The 19036-nt window shown below is 43.1% G+C and overlaps 2 protein-coding genes across 5 annotated transcripts in view; both read left to right on the plus strand.

Moving 5' to 3' along the window:
• The window catches only part of LOC116720614 (equilibrative nucleoside transporter 1-like), a 28273-nt gene extending 15316 nt beyond the window's left edge, over positions 1-12957 (plus strand). For 2 of the 3 annotated variants that reach the window (XM_032563974.1, XM_032563976.1), the window contains 4 exons: positions 11918-12026; positions 12151-12236; positions 12315-12510; positions 12595-12957. In XM_032563974.1, coding sequence (XP_032419865.1) covers positions 11918-12026; positions 12151-12236; positions 12315-12510; positions 12595-12728 — 525 coding nt within the window. In that variant the 3' untranslated portion in view covers positions 12729-12957. Of the gene's footprint in view, positions 1-11917; positions 12027-12150; positions 12237-12310; positions 12511-12594 lie in introns of all 3 variants that reach the window. The other variant, XM_032563975.1, reaches the window with a different exon arrangement.
• Positions 12958-15140: 2183 nt separating this feature from the next.
• On the plus strand, positions 15141-19019 carry acyp2 (acylphosphatase 2, muscle type). 2 transcript variants are annotated; one of them, XM_032562522.1, is made up of 4 exons: positions 15141-15332; positions 15412-15428; positions 16919-17028; positions 18772-19019. In XM_032562522.1, exons 1-4 carry the CDS (start codon positions 15233-15235, stop codon positions 18884-18886), a joined length of 342 nt encoding a protein of 113 aa, XP_032418413.1. In that variant the 5' UTR covers positions 15141-15232; the 3' UTR covers positions 18887-19019. The 2 variants fall into 2 exon arrangements, with proteins under 2 accessions (XP_032418413.1, XP_032418414.1); XM_032562523.1 differs by lacking the exon at positions 15412-15428 and having other exon boundaries at positions 15196-15332.
• The last annotated feature ends 17 nt before the right edge of the window (positions 19020-19036 follow it).

Genomic DNA, 19036 nt, shown 5'->3' on the forward strand with positions numbered 1-19036 from the left:
ACAGAACAGAGCATCTAGTTTATATACTTTTTAAACTGTGGAGTACTTATTACTTTAGACCAATATTTAGCTTATTATCATCCAGAGAAACTCCTTCTACCTTATACATTATGGAGTACTCATAACAGAAGATCTAGTTTAAATGTTCAGTACTGTACTGTACTGGTCTGGACTGGTTTTATTTGGGAAACATGGAATGTGGGATGGATGTGGAGAGAAGACAGAAGGCGGAGTCGGACTGCAGATGGACTAATAACTGATTCTATTTCATAAGGGCCAATGAACCTGGGAGAAAGTTTCTTTGACATGGATTTCAAAGGGGTATCTCGAGCAGAAAGCAAAACCTTTTGTCCAGGAGTGTATTGTGGAGCAGGTGTTCTCTTCCGATCAGCATAGTGTTTATTCTGTTCAGCAGTTCAGTTGAGTGCGGAGATGGTCCTATTCCAGATGTTTCTGCAGCCGTGAATGTGATGTTGGACTGAAGTGACTGCGATCTCTCTTTCATCAGATGGAAATAGTGGAGGTTGGTAACCTAAAGAGATTTCAAATGGAGACAAACCAGTAGCAGCAGAAATGTGAGTATTGTGAGCGTATTCTACCCATGGTAGAAACTGACTCCAGTCAGATGGATTGATGGAAGAAAAACAATAGAGGGTGGATTCGAGTTCTTGACTCATCCTTTCTGTTTGGCCGTTTGACTGAGGATGATAACCAGAAGTTAATGTAACCTTTGCTTCTAGGGCTGAACAGAAATGTTTCCAAACCTGTGACGTGAACTGAGGACCTCTGTCATTAAGGATTTCTTGAGGGATTCCATGTAAGCGGAAAACATGTTTGATGAGTAGTTGCGCTGTTTGAAAGGCTGTGGGGAGTTTCCTGAGAGGGATCAGTTGGCAGGTCTTGGAAAAACAGTCAATGATTGTGAAAATAGTTATCATACCTCTTGAGACGGGAAGTCTGGTAACGAAGTCGATAGCGATATGTAACCAGGGACGGTTTGGTATGGATAGTGGTTGAAGAAGACCAGCCAGAGGTTGATGACATGATTTGTTATGAGCACAGGTAGGACAGGTGAGTACGTATCCTTTTACATCCCTGTGAACAGAGGGCAGAAACGACTTAATCAGGAAAGATGATTAAGGTGATTATGGTGCAACTTGTACTGGGATAAGCAGAGAACTTGGCGGTGTGAATCCAATGGATGAGACAGGCTCGGACGGAGGGAGGAACATAAAGTCGATTGGTTGGTCCATTTCCAGGGTCGGGTTCTGACTGCTGAGCTTGGTGAATGATGTCCTCGATTTCCCAGGTTACTGCAGCTACAGTACAGCTGGGAGGAAGGATGGATTCATCTGGTGAGTACACTCTGGAAAGCGCATCAGGCTTGATGTTTCTGGATCTGGGGAGATAGGAAATGGAGAGGTTAAACCGAGAAAAACAATGACAAGCGGGATTGACGGGGGTTAAGTCTCTTGGCGGACTGGAAATATGACAAGTTTTTATGATCTGTCCAGACCAGCACCGGATGTTCAACGCGCTCCAACCAATGCTGCCACTCCTGAAAGGTCAGCTTTATAGCCAACAGTTTACGATCGCCCACATCATAGTTTCGTTCTGCAGAGGACAATCTAAAGGAGAAAAAGGCACATGGATGAGTTTTATTATCTGATTCAGAAATTTCAGATAACACTGCTCCAAACCCCATTTCTGAAGAGTCCACTTCAACAATAAACTGCTTGTTGGGGTCAGGTTGGATGAGAACCGGAGCGTGGGTGAAAAGAGAGTTGAGACGGATGCCGCGTCAGCTTCAGCTGACCACTTGAAGGAAGTTTTAGTGGATGTCAGGGATGTGAGAGGCAGTGCTGTTTGGCTGTAGTTGCATATAAAGCATCGGTAAAAATTGGCAAGCCCCAGAAATCTCTGTAATTGCTTGCGAGTCTGTGGAACCGGCCAATCCAAAACTGCTTGTATCTTTTCTGAAGTAGGCCTTACCTGTCAGCCCTCAAGGATGAAACCCAGGAAAGTTACAAATGACTGATGGAACTCAGATTTCTCGGCTTCGACGTAGAGTTTTGTTTTCAAGGAGGCGTTGTAGAACCAGACGGACGTGTTTCTTGTGTTCTGTGATATTTTTTGAGTAGATGAGAATATCATCCAAATAGACAAACACAAAAACGTTTAAGAAGTCTCGGAGAACATCATTAACCACAGTTTGAAAAAAATGCTGGGGCATTGGAAAGACCGAACAGCATGACCAAGTATTCAAAGTGACCTATGGGAGTTTTGAATTAGGTTTTCCACTCATCCCCCTGGCGGATGCGGAGCAGATGGTAAGCATTACGTAAGTTGTGCCAAGAAAAAACAGTTGCGCCATGAACAGGTTCTAATGCTGAAGAAAGAAGAGGTAAGGGATATTTATTCTTAATGATTTAGACCTCTATAATCGATACAAGGTCTGGAGGAACCATCTTTCTTCCACACAAAAAAAGAACCCCACCCCTAAGGGAGAAGAGGAAGGACGGATGATGCCAGCTGCCAGGGAATCCTTGATATATCCTTCCATTGCCTCACATTCAGGTCGCAAAATGATATGTAGGCGACTCGAAGGTAATGGAGTGCCAGGCAGAAGGTCAATTGTCCAGTCGTAAGGGCGATGGGGTGGAAGTGAGAGAACCTTTGATTTGCTGAAGACGGGAGCCAGATCATGATAATCAGGGGGAATGAGAGTTAAATCAGGTGGATGAGCCTCCCGATGAACAGCCGGTGGTGGACTTGGGGGAACTGCGGAGCGAAGACAAGAAGAATAACGTTCATGTGACCAGGATTCAATGTGCAGCTCAGAACAGTTGACGTGGGGATTATGTTTTTGCAACCACTCGAAACCTAGAACTAAGGAAGAGTTAGCGGTTGGGTAAATGTAGAATGAGATCAGTTTCTGATTGCTGGAAATGAGTAACTGTAGCGGTTTAGTCATGTGAGTGACTTGAGGCAAAGATTTACCATCCAAGGCAGTTACACGGAGAGGAGTTGGGAGTTGAATGGTTTCTAGTGACATCTGCTGTACGAAGGCTGAATCAATGAGACTATATTCACACCCCGAATCAATCAACACAGACAGACTGAGGGAATCGTTAACAAATAGTGTCGTGGGGAGGAAAAGTCGAGAAGAAGTCTTGTCTTTTCTCAACTGGCCCGCCAGCCTCCTCGTTTCTACTGGCGGGCCGGGGTTTTTGGCCAAACAGGACAAGTGGCGATGAAGTGGCCAATGGATCCACAATACAGGCACAAGTGAGAATTCATTCTTTTCTGTTGCTCCTCAGGTGACCACCGGATACGACCAATCTGCATAGGTTCAGGATCTGACTGAGTCTGTGAAGGAGAGGGCAGTTGAGAAGGAGATGGACCCAGAGAGAAGGTAACTTTAACAAATGGACTCCTTCTAGTTTTGTCTTTATTTCTCTTTCTAATTCAATTATCCAAGCGAATAGCAACTGAGACAAGTTCGCTCAGTGTTCTGGGTTCGTCTTGAGTTGCTAATTTATCGTTAAGTGAATCATTAAGGGCGTGGAAAAACATGCTCTTTAAAGATGATTCGTTCCACCCGGATGCCGCCACTTTAATTCTGAAATCCACTGCAAAATCTGCTACCGATCTCTGTCCCTGTTTTATTGTCAAAAGGTTTCTTGAATTTGATGTCTTGTCTGACTCTTGGCTGAGTGTCTGCTTGAATTCAGTGAGGAATGCATCAAAGGTGCATCTCAAATCTGACAGATCTTTAAATCTGGCTTCAGCCCATTCTAGAGCCATTCCCTTCAGGTGTGAAATTATAGAAGAAATCTTAGTACCATTACAAGAGAAACTTTGAGGTGAATGATTGAAGGCGAGGGTGTATTGTAAGAGGAATTCACCACAGCGATTTACAGTACTTCACCTGAGTATTTTTCTGGGTTTGGTGGACGGACTTCCGAACACACGGAAGTCCTCCGGAGCGGACTGGAGGAGCCGGAACGGGATCAGGAGAAGAAGCCTGATGAAGGGTCCTTTGTAAAAGGTTAACCAATTCATCCAATCGCTGGTTAGTTTCTCTTTGTTGGTTACCCAGAATTCTTAATGCTCATTCATGGGACTGAATGAGAGTGTTGTTCAGCTGTGGCTCCCCTGAGTGCTTCAGCTGGGTCAGTTTGTTGGCTTGAGTGATCCGACATGTTGGGAGCAACTCGCTTGACCCACGTGCAAAAACACATACAGGAGAATGAGAATCAGTTAAATAAAAGTTTATTTTGGAGCTAAACAATGAATGTGTGTGGAGAGTTTTCTTGCTGTGGAACCACAGGATCTGGATCGTCTTTGTTCTGGAGGCTGAGAAGGAGGTGAGGTAAGAAGACTGTTTTCAAAGAGAATGACTGACAACGGGTTCCGCTTACTGAGTGTGATGAGGATGTTCCGTCAGGGGGGAGTAGTTGGTTCACTGGAGCTTGGGTTGCTTGTGGGAGTTAGAGGTGCCCAGTCCAGAATCAGATGATTATAGGAGAAGGAGGTCACTGGAGATAGACGGTGGTAGTATGTTGGAGGACGGACAGGTAATCGGCAGACTGGAGGATGGAGGAGCAGGTATTCGCCAGTATGGATTGGATGAACAAGCAGAGGGATCTTCTTGAGGTGGTCTTTGGTCACCGGATTGAGGGACTCAGGCAACTCTGGGTATCTACCAAGGAGCCACGAGGGAATCCTGCAAGGAGGTCAGAGGAAAAGGTCAGAATCAAAATACTGAGAACAGACTCAAAAAGCTTAGAGGGGCTCCGAGTACCAGTGCTGGAGAACTGGCTGCCCGCTCCAATTATGCTCAAGTAGATGACACCGATTACATGCAGGTGTGCAGGGAACAGGCCCTCCAGGCGGCAACCTACTGGCTCCTCCTGGTGGAAAAACAGCAGAAACACACCCCATCAGGTCAAGACTCCAGTTTCCAACAGTTATACTTTTTTCTTCTTTTGCTCCTTTGGTTTCTTGTTTTGTTCTTATTTCCTTCTAATTCATGTAAAGCACTTTGAAAATGTGCTATATAAATAAAACTTCCTTATCATACCTTATGGACCAGTATGGACCCAGTTAAACTCAGGGACAAAGTGTGGAAGAACTTAGTGATTGGCTAAGCCTTTTGGGGATGTTAGCTTTCTCACGCTGTTCAGTTTGCAAAGTTCTCTCAATAATAGTAATAATAAGGAGGACATCACAAAATTCAAGGACGAATTCATAGAGGAGGTGAGTTGAGAATTTATCGGTTTTAAAGAAGAAATTGAGAGAAAAGTGGCACGAAATGATGCGGAAATGCAGAAACAACAAGAAGACATCACCGATGTGCAGGGTCGTATAGCAGAGCCGGAAGAGTGGAACGTGGAAGTGAAGGACGCCATTCTGAGTAAAAGAGGACCCTAACAGCAAAGAAAACTACAAGAGAAGCTAACTGAAGTGGAAGGGCACGATAGGCGCTGTAAAATAAGAATTTACAACGTGGCCGAACAAGACAACGAATCAGTTCGAGAAATGGTGGAGGGGCTCCTGCACCGAAAGCTAGCTCTGCCGGACGGAACCAAGCTAGAGATCCAACGGGCTCAAAGAAGCCTTGGAAAGAAACCACCACCGGGGGCTAATCCCAGGTCCATAGTGGTGAATTTTCTTAAACACAAAACCAAAGAAGACATTCTGGTAAAAGTGTGGAAAAAGAAAATCTAAGTCGAGGGGAGATGGATATTTTTTGACCATGTTTACCCCACCGAGGTAATGGAAAAACGCAAATCCTACTCTGGGATAAAAAAGGCTCTGAAAGATCAAAAGATCTGCTTCCAGACGCCAATGACTAAAATATGGATTCCCTGGTTGGATGGTGCCAAGATTTACAACAATGCGGAGGAAGCTGCAATAGACGCGAGGTGACAAGGGCTGGAGATACAGAGCAAGAACGGCACCGGATCTTCACCCAAGGAGAGGATCCAGAGAGCGCTGCCATGGCAACGGGTCGGGAAGAAGCAGAAGACGAACAGCGGACCTCCGCTACAGATCCTGGCCAGAACGCGGGGAGTCGAGCGAGGGAAAGGCTGCAGGAGTTTCACAGAAGAGTACATTAAGGACACGATGGTAACGGGGGCATAAATGGACCACTAAAGAAGGCTCAAACTTCGCCTGCCTTCAACTTAAAAGTTTAAGAAATTTGAAGACGTTTATTAGGGCAGATGCATCGTTATAATCCCTGTCCCGCCTTCTTTGGTATACAGGGCGGGATGGAAGAGACTATAGACTTCTCTAAAGTTTAAACAAGATTGGACAGTGACTGTTGGACTTACCTAGCAGGTTGGGAAAACTTACCATAGGTTTGTTCATAAAAGGTCACCCCCTCCCTTTCCAGCAGGGGGACTCGGCCTCTTGGGAAAATGACCCAGATTTAGTTGGGAGTTCAGATTTTTTGTTAGTTTAGTTCTTGTTAGTAGTTTGTTGTTCAGTGAAGAAGGTGAAAATCAAACCACGATATATAAATAATGTCTAATGATATAACTGTGGTTCATTGAATGTTAATGGTTTAAATAATATTAAAAAGAGGAATAAGGTCTTAAGAAAAAGTATAGGTTATTCTCTTGCAGGAGACACATTTATCGAAAGAAGGATATGAAAAGTATACAAAATTGGGTTATGACATTGATTTCAAATAATGTAAAGTTTGAAATGTTGAACAAAATTGGGGACAAAGAAGGAAGATACCCAACATAAAGGGCAAATTGGGAAATCAGCTAATAACACTATTATATGCTCCCCCAGAAAGTGACAAGGTACTTTTTAAGAAAATATGTGATCTCATTCATTTGGAAGCAGAAGGAATATTGATATGTGGCGGAGACTTTAATGTTGTATCAAATTATAGGATTGATACAACAAGCAAAAAAAAAAGGAGTAAAAAACCAATCAGTAGGTATATGAACACCATGATGTCACAAATGGTTATACTGGATGTATATACAGGATTATACCCACTATTAAATACTATATGCTGTTTATTCCAGAACTGATTATATACTAATGACTAAGACAGAAAGAATGCAAGATAGGAGTGACATACACTCCTGATCAAAATCTTAAGACCAGTCCAAAAATTGCAAGAATTAGCATTTTGCACCATTGAATCTTAAGAAGGTTCTAAGTAGAGCTTCACAATGTTAAAAGGACAAATCAGTGCAAGAGACAAGAACATTTGAGCAGGGAATTGTCTGAAAACTGCATTTACACTCAAACATGATTTTTTCAGCTGATCAAAAGTTTAAGACCATAGTCTTTAAAAGCCAAAAGCTGTGCAAACATCTGGATTCCATGTCATTTTCTGTGAAGTCTTTACACTGTCAAGACCTCCTGATGGCAAAAGCAAAAAAGCTCACCGACTTTGAACGTGGTAGGATTGTTGAGCTGCATAAGCAAGGCCTCTCACAACGTGCCATCGCTGCTGAGGTTGGACGCAGTAAGAGAGTCATTTTGCATTTTTTAAACGATCCTGAGGGTTATGGAACAAAAAAGTCAAGTGGTAGACCCAAAAAAATTTCACCAGCTCTGAGCCGCAGGATCCGATTGGCTGTCCGTCAAGACACGGGACGATCCTCTACCCAAATTAAGGCCATTACTGGTGCTGACTGCAGCCCAATAACCATCAGACGGCATCTGCGAGAGAAGGGCTTCAGAAACAAAAAACCTCTTCAAAGGCCACGTCTTCTTCAACGCCACAGAATTGCCCGTTTGGACTTTGCAAGGGTGCACCAAACATGGGACATTGAAAGGTGGAAGAAAGTTGTCTTCTCTGATGAGAAAAAATTTAACCTTGATGGTCCTGATGGCTTCCAACGTTACTGGCATGACAGGGAGATCCCACCTGAGATGTTTTCTACACGGCACAGTGGTGGGGGCGCCATCATGATTTGGGGTGCGTTTTCCTTCAATGGAACAATGGAGCTTCAGGTTGTGCAGGGGCGTCAAACAGCAGCTGGCTATGTGGAGATGTTGCAGCGGGCATCCCTCATGACTGAGGGCCCTCGTCTGTGTGGTAATGATTGGGTTTCTCAACAGGACAATGCTGCAGTTCACAATGCCCGCCTGACAAAGGAGTTCTTCCAAGGGAATAACATCACTCTTTTGGACCATCCTGCATGTTCCCCGGATCTAAACCCAATTGAGAACATTTGGGGATGGATGGCAAGGGAAGTTTACAAAAATGGACATCAGTTCCAGACAGTGGATGCCCTTCGTGAAGCCATCTTCAACACTTGGAGCAACGTTCCCACTAGCCTCCTGGAAACACTGGCATCAAGCATGCCTAAACGATTGTTTGAAGTCATCAACAAGAATGGTGGAGCTACTCATTACTGAGTCCTTTTTTTTGACACTTTGTTTCTGTTTTGGGGGGTTTTCGGGGTTTTTTGAGCTATGGTCTTAAACTTTTGATCAGCTGAAAAAATCATGTTTGAGTATAAATGCAGTTTTCAATTAATTCCCCGCTCAAAAGGTTTTGTCTCTTACGCTGATTTCTTCTTTTAACATTGTGAAGCTCTACTTAGGACCTTCTTAAGATCCAATAGTGCAAAATGCAAATTCTTGCAATTTTTTGACTGGTCTTAAGATTTTGATCAGGAGTGTATGTCTCATATCAGTGCAATTTAAGATCCACCTGAAAAGGAAAAGTACTTTGTGGAGACTGAATGAAAGAATTTTAAACAACAGGGGACTAATTGGTCAAGTAAAAGAGGAAATAGTCGGATATAGAGAGGAAAATGATAATGGTGAAGTAGATCCATTAATACTATGGGATGCCCTGAAAGCAGTAATACGAGGGAAGATGAGTTCTTACACAGCATTTATTAACAAAGCTAGATAAGCAAACAAGCAGGATAAGGGATTTGGAACAGCAACATAAAGAAATGACCCAGACATATTTAATTTGATTAAAGAAACCAGTATAGAAATGGATGAGAGTTTATGGGAGAAAGTAGAAAAGATTAGATCTACTAAACAAACATACTAGGAGGGATGGCCTAAAGCTACAAAGAAATCAGCTAGACATATTAAAAAACATTAGGTAACATACATAAAATAAGACAACCACTAACTAATACAATTTTATGTGAACAAGAAGAAATACAAAGAATATTTGAGAAATACTACAAAAATTGATATGCACAGCAATCTTCGGCAGGGGAAGAGGAGGTGAGAAACTTTTTGGATAAATTGGACTTCCCAGCAATGGGCACAAAGCAAAATGCAATACTGACTTCTCAAATTACAGTGGAAGAGAAAACAAAGGCAATAGGTAGGACTAAAACAGAATAATCACCAGGGTCTGATAGAGTAGGAGCTTCTTTTTAGAAAACCTTTAAATGTCATGAATTGTGGTTGTTTGGTGGTGAGGATGGAAGCGGAGGACCCAGGTTATGGTGGATAATGGTTGTTTAATGGAGACAACGAGGAGGCAGCACAGGAGAGCATTAAGGCAAGGAACTAACAAACTGGAACTGAAATAAACCAACGAGGACAGAGACACGACAGTACAGACAAGGATCCGACAAGGAGCAGGAAACGCAGGTGGGATTAAATGCACAAGGGCTAATCAGGGACCACGAGACACAGCTGGGAGCAATCAAGGGCACAGGAGACAGGAACTAAATTGACACACAGAAAAGCAAATCCTCACATTGAAGAGGAATTAAGCAAAAGAAAATCAAGGTTTATATGGAACAGGAAAAAATCTGCGGTCAGATATAAAACACTTCAAAAGACAGAGGAGGTCTGAGTTTACCAGGCCTAAGCGAATATTTCTGGGCCGCACAAATTAGACCTCTGCTCTGTTGGTGCAATGATGATTCAAAATGGAAGAATCTGGAGATAGGTAGGAAAGACAGAAGCTAGAAATTGAATAGCACACAAAAGACTTTTAGGCTAGATTCAATAACAAAGACTACAATTGAAATATGGAACACAGTAATTGATCATTAAAAATTAGACAAGGAAACAATGAGTTTGGTTGGGACTCAAAGTTCAGACTAGGTATTTATGATAAAGGTTTGAAACAGTGGGCAGATAAAGGTATTACAGCAATGTGTAAATTGGTAGAAAAGTTTAAACTGCTGAGTTTTAATAACTTAAAAACAACATTTGGACTGGACGATCAAGATCAGTATCGATCCTTGCAGATAAGAGATTATGAGAAAGAAATAAAAACCAACATAAGTAAAGTAATTGAGATATTTCACAAGGCCTAGGAGGGAAAGAGATTTTGAGTTATGTCAGCACTGTACCGGGGACTGGTGGCAGGCAGGAAGTCATTTACTATGAATATTCAAGAAAAATGGGAAGAGGAACTGAAGGAACATATAAGCGAGGAAGAAAGGTTTAAAATCTGCAAAACGCGGCGCACAGTTGCCTGCTCCCTTTATGGAGAGAATTTAATTGGAAAAATATGGTTAGATTTTTCATAACCCCAAAGATTAGGAACAGGAAGGTGTCCAGCCCACTGGAGACTTTGTGGTCAGAATGGTGTTGGTCACAACTGCATACTGGGATAACATGTCTTACTTTGAAAACCATAACAGGATATGGAATACCCCGATCATGTAAAACGTTGCAGCTTAATGAACAGTTTATGGTTTAACTCTGTCAGAAGCTTCAGATGCTTCTAAAAACTCAATGTTCTGTATCTTATATTTATTATGATTTCTTTCAGTGAATAAAGTCATAAATCATCACTGAGCTTTTGCTTAAAACCAAACTGATCATCAGTTGTTGTTGTTCTCTTGACGTCTTTCTGGACTGGTCTGGATTTCTTCCCAGTTTGTTCTTTTACTGCTGGCACTAAAAGTACTGATGGTATGAAATCAGTAAGATGTCATGTTTGTAGAAAACCTCAAAGCACAATCAAAGTAACACCTGAGCTCTTTGACCCCCAGATGACCCCTGATTGATTTATTTAATGGCATTTCTCAACAGCAACACTTTGTCTGCTCCAACAATCACAACATTATTGAAGTAAATGTTGCAACACTGAACCTCTGACTGTCTGCAGTTAAAACGTTCACAGCAACGCTTCCTCCATAGTTCTGCAATATTCTTATCACCAGTAAACCTTCAACAGCTGCTGGCAGCAGCAGAGACTTACTGCTATTAACGAACTTTATCTCCTAAAACTCAGAAACATGGTTGTACTGGAGTTTATTTTCCAGGGCGTTTGCCCAAATTCTCTGATCATTCCTTTAATATAACGGACAGCGTTCTTAAATCCAGTGGTTCCAGATCTTGAGTTTCCTGCAGCAACCTGGTGCTTCCAGGCCGTTCCAGTCTCAGCACGTGTAACAGTGTGTAGGTTGGAGAATCCCACTTGCTTTGTGTATCAGTGCAATGGGGAAATAGCGCCCCCTTTTTTGTTATGGTGCATTTTTGGCCTGTAGGGCCCAGAGATCCCAAGATCATCGTCTTCAGAACTTGGATGGGCGAGCCCAGGCCCAGAGGACAGAGTGAACCGGTAGATGGTGACCCGATGGTCACTAACCCTGAGACATTGAATGAACATTTGACAGGCACATCGAAAAGACTAAAAAAATACCATTTTTTTAAGCGTGCAATTTTTGTGTATTTGTAAATGTGAATCCACAATATTCACCATCTTAAATTCTACTCTTTCTTATAGACATTGTGTGCTTCAGAATCTTCTGATCAGGCTCAACTTCCTTTACACTTGTTATTAGTCACTGAAGTAAATTAACTTACCTGCCATCTACTATGATCAAGGATATTTGAAGAGACGTTTCTTGTGGGTCACATGTTTCACTGATATGGCTGCCAGCTTCTCTTTAGATAAACCAGTAGCTAAAACCCAACGTCTTTCCTCAAACCTCAGATTTGGATCCTGGCATCGTCGGTCTGCTTCATCTTCACCGTCACCATCGGCACTTTTCCCGCCATCACTGCCGACACGCGATCCACGCTGGCCGACGGAGGGACCTGGGGTCAGTCTTCCATGTTGGCTGCATGACCTCCACATGACCTTCTGGCGTCAGTCCTCCATGTTGGTCACATGAGGTCTGTCTGGCTCTGATGACTCTCCGTGTTTTCTCCGTGTTTCCCGCTCAGAGCGCTACTTCGTCCCCGTCAGCTGCTTCCTGCTCTTCAACCTGAGCGACTGGACTGGGCGGAGCCTGACCGCCGTCTGCATGTGGGTGAGTTTCTGATTGGCCGCCGATTTCCGGTCGGAGAGCGGCGGCCGGTCGGATCTGACGAGGCGTTTGTGCAGCCAGGTAAAGACAGCCGGGTGCTGCCGGCGGCCATCTTGGCTCGCGTTGTCTTCGTACCTCTCTTCATGCTGTGCAACGTTCAGCCCCGCCTCCATCTGCCCGTCTTCTTCCATCACGACGGCTTCTTCATCGCCTTCATGCTCCTCTTCGCCTTCAGCAACGGCTACCTGGCCAGCCTCTGCATGTGCTACGGACCGAAGTAAGAAAGCAGCAAAACACACTAGCCGACGCAGGCGCTCCGTTTCCATGACAACAGACTGTATTTAATTCTGTCGTTCTGCAGGAACGTCCTTCCTCACGAAGCAGAAACCGCTGGAGCCATCATGGCGTTCTTCCTGGCTCTGGGATTGGCTGCCGGAGCCGCCATCTCCTTCCTGTTCAGAGCACTGGTCTGACTGGGACCCTGTACTGGTCTGACTGGGACCCCTTCATTTTAGCATCTAAAGAGTAGCACATATTTAAATCTACTGGAGTTTACTAAGTGTTTTAAATGGAAATAAAATGTAAAAAATCAGATTAAAAACTAAAAATGAATCAAATCCATGAAACTGACAGGACGTTTGGACAAGAGTTGAGACGGTTCTAGTTATAAAGAATTTAATTTCATGTCAGTGTAACCCCCATAAACTCTGCTGGTCTGTCTCTATGTTTAATGTGTTTGTTTTGTTAGTTCTTAGAATGTCCTGTAGAGGGCACTAGACCCACATTTCTCCTGTGTCGGTACGAGAAAAGGAGTAAAGAGAGGGGAGAAGAAAAAAAAGATTACCTAGACCAGTGGTCCCCAACCTCGTTAGTGGCGCGGACCGGTCAGCATTCTGCTGCAAGTTGGCTCAATTTTGACGCGCAAGACGTAACCGGTAATATCCGGTTTATGATTTTCAAAATAAAAGATCCGGAAGTAGTCCATTATTTCTTGCGCGCCCTGGTACCAATTGGTCCGCAGACCAGTACCGGTCCACGGCCCAGTGGTTGGGGACCACTGATCTAGACCACAGGTGTCAAACTCCAGTCCTCAAGGGCCGCAGTCCTGCAGTTTTTAGATGAGCTACAGATACAAAACACTGGAATGAAATGGCTTAATTACCTCCTCCTTGTGTAGATCAGTTCTCCAGAGCCTTAATGACCTAATTATTCTATTCAGGTGGTGCAGCAGAGGCTCATCTAAAAGTTGCAGGACAGCGGGCCTCCAGGACTGGAGTTTGACACCCCTGACCTAGACTAAGCACATTTCACAGAAGCAGAGAAGTTACTACTCATAAGTGCTGCTGGGATACGAAAGAAATCTGTTTATTTTGAACTGGATCATGTACATTCTGTATTGGGATTTCTCCAGTGAGTCTGTTTTATTTTCAGCTGCTTACTTACGCAGAATGGCTACCTAGCTGGAGCTAACGTTGCTCAGTTTTTAAGAACTGCAAAAAAAACAAAAATAACCGGAGTATAAAGTGTCTCTCTGTAAGTAGCATAGCTCTGCGAAATGAGATTGTTTTATGGTGATGTTTTTTAAGTAAGTTATTTATTACTGGGCGTTTTTGGTTTATTTTAAACGCTAATTTGGTTTTCACTGAGAAGTAACTGAAAGATCTTTCTGATTTCCGTATACCTGCATGATCGGTTAACGCTCTGCATGCAGGTTGTTTTTTTGGACGGCCGACATCTGAACGAGCCAGTGGATCCAGAAGCAGGAGTTTCTCGCCGCCATCTCTGTGACTCGGACTGAAGCCCGGAGAGACGGAGGGACTGGAGCTGCTGGAGCCGATATGAAGCTTATTGAACAAGAAAGGGCCCCAATTCTTTGCATTAGTTTTCATTCCACAAACTATTTGTTCATGAACATTTTCAAAACTGACTGACTGAACTGTTATATTGAAGGACTAACTGGAATATGTAATTTCTTTGTTGAAATGAGCTTTAAAGCTACAGTTTAGAAACCCTACCCTTAATTTTCCAAATATTAGATTTTTTTATAAGGGTGGACAATTTAAGTTTTATTCTTAATTTTATTAAGGTAATTAGTGTTACCTGGATTTTTTTTTGTTGTTGTGGGGAAAGAAAAATAAACTTAAATTGTTAAAACTTATATGCTTACCATCCTCCTTTGTGACCCTAGAACAAAAATAACTTTCCTAATGAATTTATTGCTAATTAAATTAAGTAGTGGTTACATCAGATCTTATAAAATCAGTTGTTTGTCTAACAGGAGCCCAGATCGGTTCTTTACCTCGCCGACCAGACTAGAAATCGGAGCATGAATTCCTCATCCAACGACTCGACAGCTGAAATGGGAAATCTGACCCAAGGTCGATCTGACCGAGTGTCAAAAAGCCAATTCATGTCCTGACTATACAAAGATATAAAACCAGGAAATCATAGCCAGTAAAAACAGTTAAACTGTATCAAATACAGGAAATCAACTCTGTTTCCATCTGGAAAAACTGAAGGAAATGTTTTGGCCAATCAGAAGTAGCTGGTCTCCATGGATAATAAGGTGAAGGTCGGCGATCAGGATCGATCGGGTCAGTATTCAGTCCTGAAGGTTCGGCTCAAATGTTGGGAAAACATCAGAAATAAGAAACTGAACTGAAACTGAAAAAACAAAACTGATTCCATTCATCCACATATGAACACATGAATCTGAAGCTTGGAGCAGAAATCGTTTAGCGATCAGAAGAAACAGAGTTTGATCCTGCTGATGATGGTGGATATTTTCTGGCTCGACCCAATCTGAAATATTTCTTCCTTAAAATATTTGTTTATTTGAAACTCAGTGAGTTTTTTTCCTCTAGATTTTCATCTCTTCTCTCTGACCTGTCGGGTTTCTGAAGCTTTCAGAGTAAAATCCTGATCTTTGATGCTTTTATTGTGAAGGCTGTAGCAGGAAGACGCTCTGGGAGAGGGTTCAGGATAAAAATAGCTGCGCCATGCTGCTGCTCTGTGTTCTGATATTCTGCGGCTTTCGCTTCGTCATGTCTGAAGAGAAACTGATTTCAGTCGACTTTGAGATTTTTGGGAATGTGCAGGGTGAGTCACATGACCTGTGATGTCATACATGGCCAGTTTGTGCAGCTTTGTGACTCTGACTTTGTGCTGGTCCATCCAGGTGTTTGCTTCAGGATGGTGAGTTTCTCCATCATGACCACGTTTCACCTTTTTAATTCAAATCTGAAAACATCAGAACTGGAAAAAATAAAGAACAAAATACAATCAATGAAATTGATCAGATGATCTGGAGTCGCTACAAACCCCCAAGAACAGGACGAGTTCCTGAGACGGACATCGACCCGGTCTTTCCTAAAGGTTAAAGGTCAAATAAAAAGCTGCAGTCCAACCTCAGGTCACATTCATGGTTTTTAAAATCTGACTCAGTGATTACGGCCAAAACCAGAATCTGGGCTTGGTTCTTTTCTGGGGTCACCATGGTTCTGTTCGCTCCAGCAGGAGCAGAAACTCAATGCTTTAGGAAATGTTCTGACCCGGTGAGCTCTGAGCATTGGGACTCGGCGTTGCCATGGCTCCCAGTCTTACCGACTGACGTCGGACAGGAGACGCAGAAGCCAAAAACCCCAGAAGTTTACATACGCCGCCGTTTCTCAGCGAAGTGAAGTTAAATCAGACCAAACTTCTCAGGTCAGAATCACCAAAATTATTTCTATTTGTTCAATGAGAGAAAAGAATTTTATTTTAACGTCTTCAAGATCAGGTGGCGGCGTCAGAAGCCTAAGCAGGGACACCCAGAGAACATGGAGCCGGTCCAGAGCCCACCAGGAGGCGCTGCGGAGTGAAACCCAATTACTCTTGGGATATAAAACAGGCTAAAGCTGAAACGAATTCAGACAGTGAGCGACTTTCTGCTCACTTCCTGTAGAACATTCATCACTTCCTGTAGAACATTCCTCAGACACTTTATTCATGAAGGATGATGCACCAGCAGGTTCAGAACTTTACAACACAGATTCAGTGCATATGCAAGTCTTTGCCGTAAATAGAACAGGTTGAGTTAAACTGATACACAGAAATGAATAACTAGTCCAGGGGGGGCAACTCCAGGCCTGGAGGGCCGGTCTCCTGCGTCTCTACTTCAACACACCTGAGTCAAATAATGAGGTCATTAGCAGGACTCTGGATAAGCTGACTGCACTTAGGAGGAGATTCAGCTATTGGATTCAAGTGTGTTGGACCAGGGAGACGCCTAGGAGTTGAGGACACCGGACCTCCAGAACCAGGACTGCCCACCCCTGAGCTAGAGGAATCCAAGCTTGGAATCGTTCACAATCAGTCACAAATATGAAGATTGTGTAGAACCCTAAAAGGTTCACAAGGTATGGAAGTCAGGTGATCTCTGACATCACTTCCTGCATCTCAGACCATGGCATCACTTTTCTAAAACCTCCTTTCTTTAGCATGCACACATCTCCACATGATGGTCTTCTGTCTTCTCCTTCATTTGGCTCAGACACTGAGGAAAAAACATCTGAGTGCTGCAGGTGATGGTCAGAGATCATTTATTGCTTTATTAATCAAGTTGATCGATAGCGATCAATGTTCCTGCAGGTGACTCAGACTCAGTCAGCTACTGGCTGACAGACCGACTGTGTTCTGGTTCCCAGTACACCGAGGATCAGGGCCGCGTTCTGGGACTGGGCGGCTGGGTGAAGAACACCCGACAGGGGACGGTGATCGGCCAGATCCAGGGACCGGCTCAGCGGGTCAACAGCATGTAAGTCCAGACCGACCAGTCAGAGAACGCCTACCTTCACACCAAAGCCAGTCAGGTGACTGCAGGGAAATGCTACACTTCAGCTCCCAATTATTCATTCCTCTCTCCAGGAGTCGTGACCAAATATTTTTATACAGTTTAAAACTCAGAACGTTGACAGAAAACTTTGAAGGCCATCCACCATTTTGACTGATTACACACATCTGACCACTTGCTTCAACTTTATGCACAGAAAACATCACAAAACTCACCAAAATCAAGTAGTAGAAAATCTAACCTCTGGTCTGCAGACTGAACTCCATGCATTTTGTCATTTTAAAAATCGACGGGTAAATTTAGATTGTGATGGGATTTTTCAGTCAAAATGACAATGAAAAAGTCTCGCGCAACTTCTGCCTCCGTCAGACTTTAAATTAATTGAATTCAGCCAAGAATTTATCAACCATGTTTAACATCAAAAGTCCTTTAACTTTCAAGCCTCTGGGTCCTAATGGGTCAGAACAATGTGTGTGGCTTGGAGCCAGAGCTTGATGAAGCGCCTCCCGAGATGTTCAGGAACAGACAGGTTCTACCCTCTGAATATCTGCGTCCTGCAGATGGACGAAGCAGCCAGACAGTTACAAGCTGCTGCTTTGCTAAAGGACCATGTCATTACAATCGCTCTGCAAACCGGCTTGGTTAAAATGTAACGAGTATCATCCATGTGGACCAACAGCATTCATCCTGCAGACTCTGGGACAGATGACAGAGCTGCCATGTTGTCTTTTGTCAAGACGGAGTGACTAATCTACTGATTTTCTTCATTAAATTTGATAGTTTAATCTCAAAATGTAATTCAGGAAGAGCCCAAAGCCTGACTGGATGCTGCTGACCACAAGACAAGAATTACAGAGGGGAAACAATTGTATTTAAATCAGGAGCTAAACCAATTAATACAAATTGCTTATGCAAACAAATCTGCATCAAGAAAAAAGTTTAAAAATGAGAATGAATGACTTTGCATCAGATCCATAATTCAGAGTCCACAGTTCCTACCAACAGGTTTTTCTTCAGAGTAAATAACAAACCGCACATGAATAAGAAATCATCAAAAAAATCTGACCTCGGTTTTTAAAATGGGTCCAAAGCTTTTTATGATGGCTGGCAGCGCTGAGCTAACAGATTTAGCTTTATAGCTGCTAGCAAAGAGGAGAGTTTGGAAAGTGACTATAAAATTGGTTAAATCAATAAGAGGTTTTACTAACAACTAGTGACCATCATAAACTCACCACTGACTGTAGAAAGGGTTGCCAGTCCAAACGCCTTTCAGTCTGATAGAGGAAGTGAGGAAACGGGAAGTGACACGGCTTGTTGTCATGATATGCACTACAGGCAGGCGACAACAATGCTAATGTTGACTTTTGAGAGACTTGGCTACAAATTGAAGAATAAATTAAAAATATATTGTAACCCAAAAATCTCCATAGTAATGAATGGAGAAAAATCGGCCCTTGTTGGCAGGGGCCACTGACCCCTACTGTGGCCCTGGGTCGGCGTCAATGTGTGAATGAAAGGAGTGAAACTCTGGACCACATCAAGTAAAGCCCGTTTACCATTTTTAAATAGACGCAGATCTTCAGAATCTAACTTCAGATTAAAGTTTTTCTGCCTGATATTTCAGCCAAACCTTCAGAGGTTTTTCCAGAGCGATGGTTTCTGAAGCAGTGCGGAGAATCACCTTCTCTTCCTCTGTGTGTTTTGCAGGAAACTTTGGTTGAAGAACGTCGGCAGTCCGAGTTCTCGGATTGACCGAGCCGTTTTCTCCAACGAGAGAGACGTTTCTAAACTGGAGGTCCAGGGCTTCTCCACTCGCTACTGAGCATGCTCAGACTAACAAACAGCTTCATTAGTAGTTATTTAAACTCTGCAAAGGATGCAAAAAAAACAACTAAATGTGTTTCAGCCTAATATGCAAACTGTCAGCAGATTAAACATCAGGATTTATGGATAATTCAGGCTGCATGTGGTC

The sequence above is a fragment of the Xiphophorus hellerii genome, chromosome 5 (assembly GCF_003331165.1).
Source record: "Xiphophorus hellerii strain 12219 chromosome 5, Xiphophorus_hellerii-4.1, whole genome shotgun sequence".
NCBI lineage: Eukaryota > Metazoa > Chordata > Actinopteri > Cyprinodontiformes > Poeciliidae > Xiphophorus > Xiphophorus hellerii.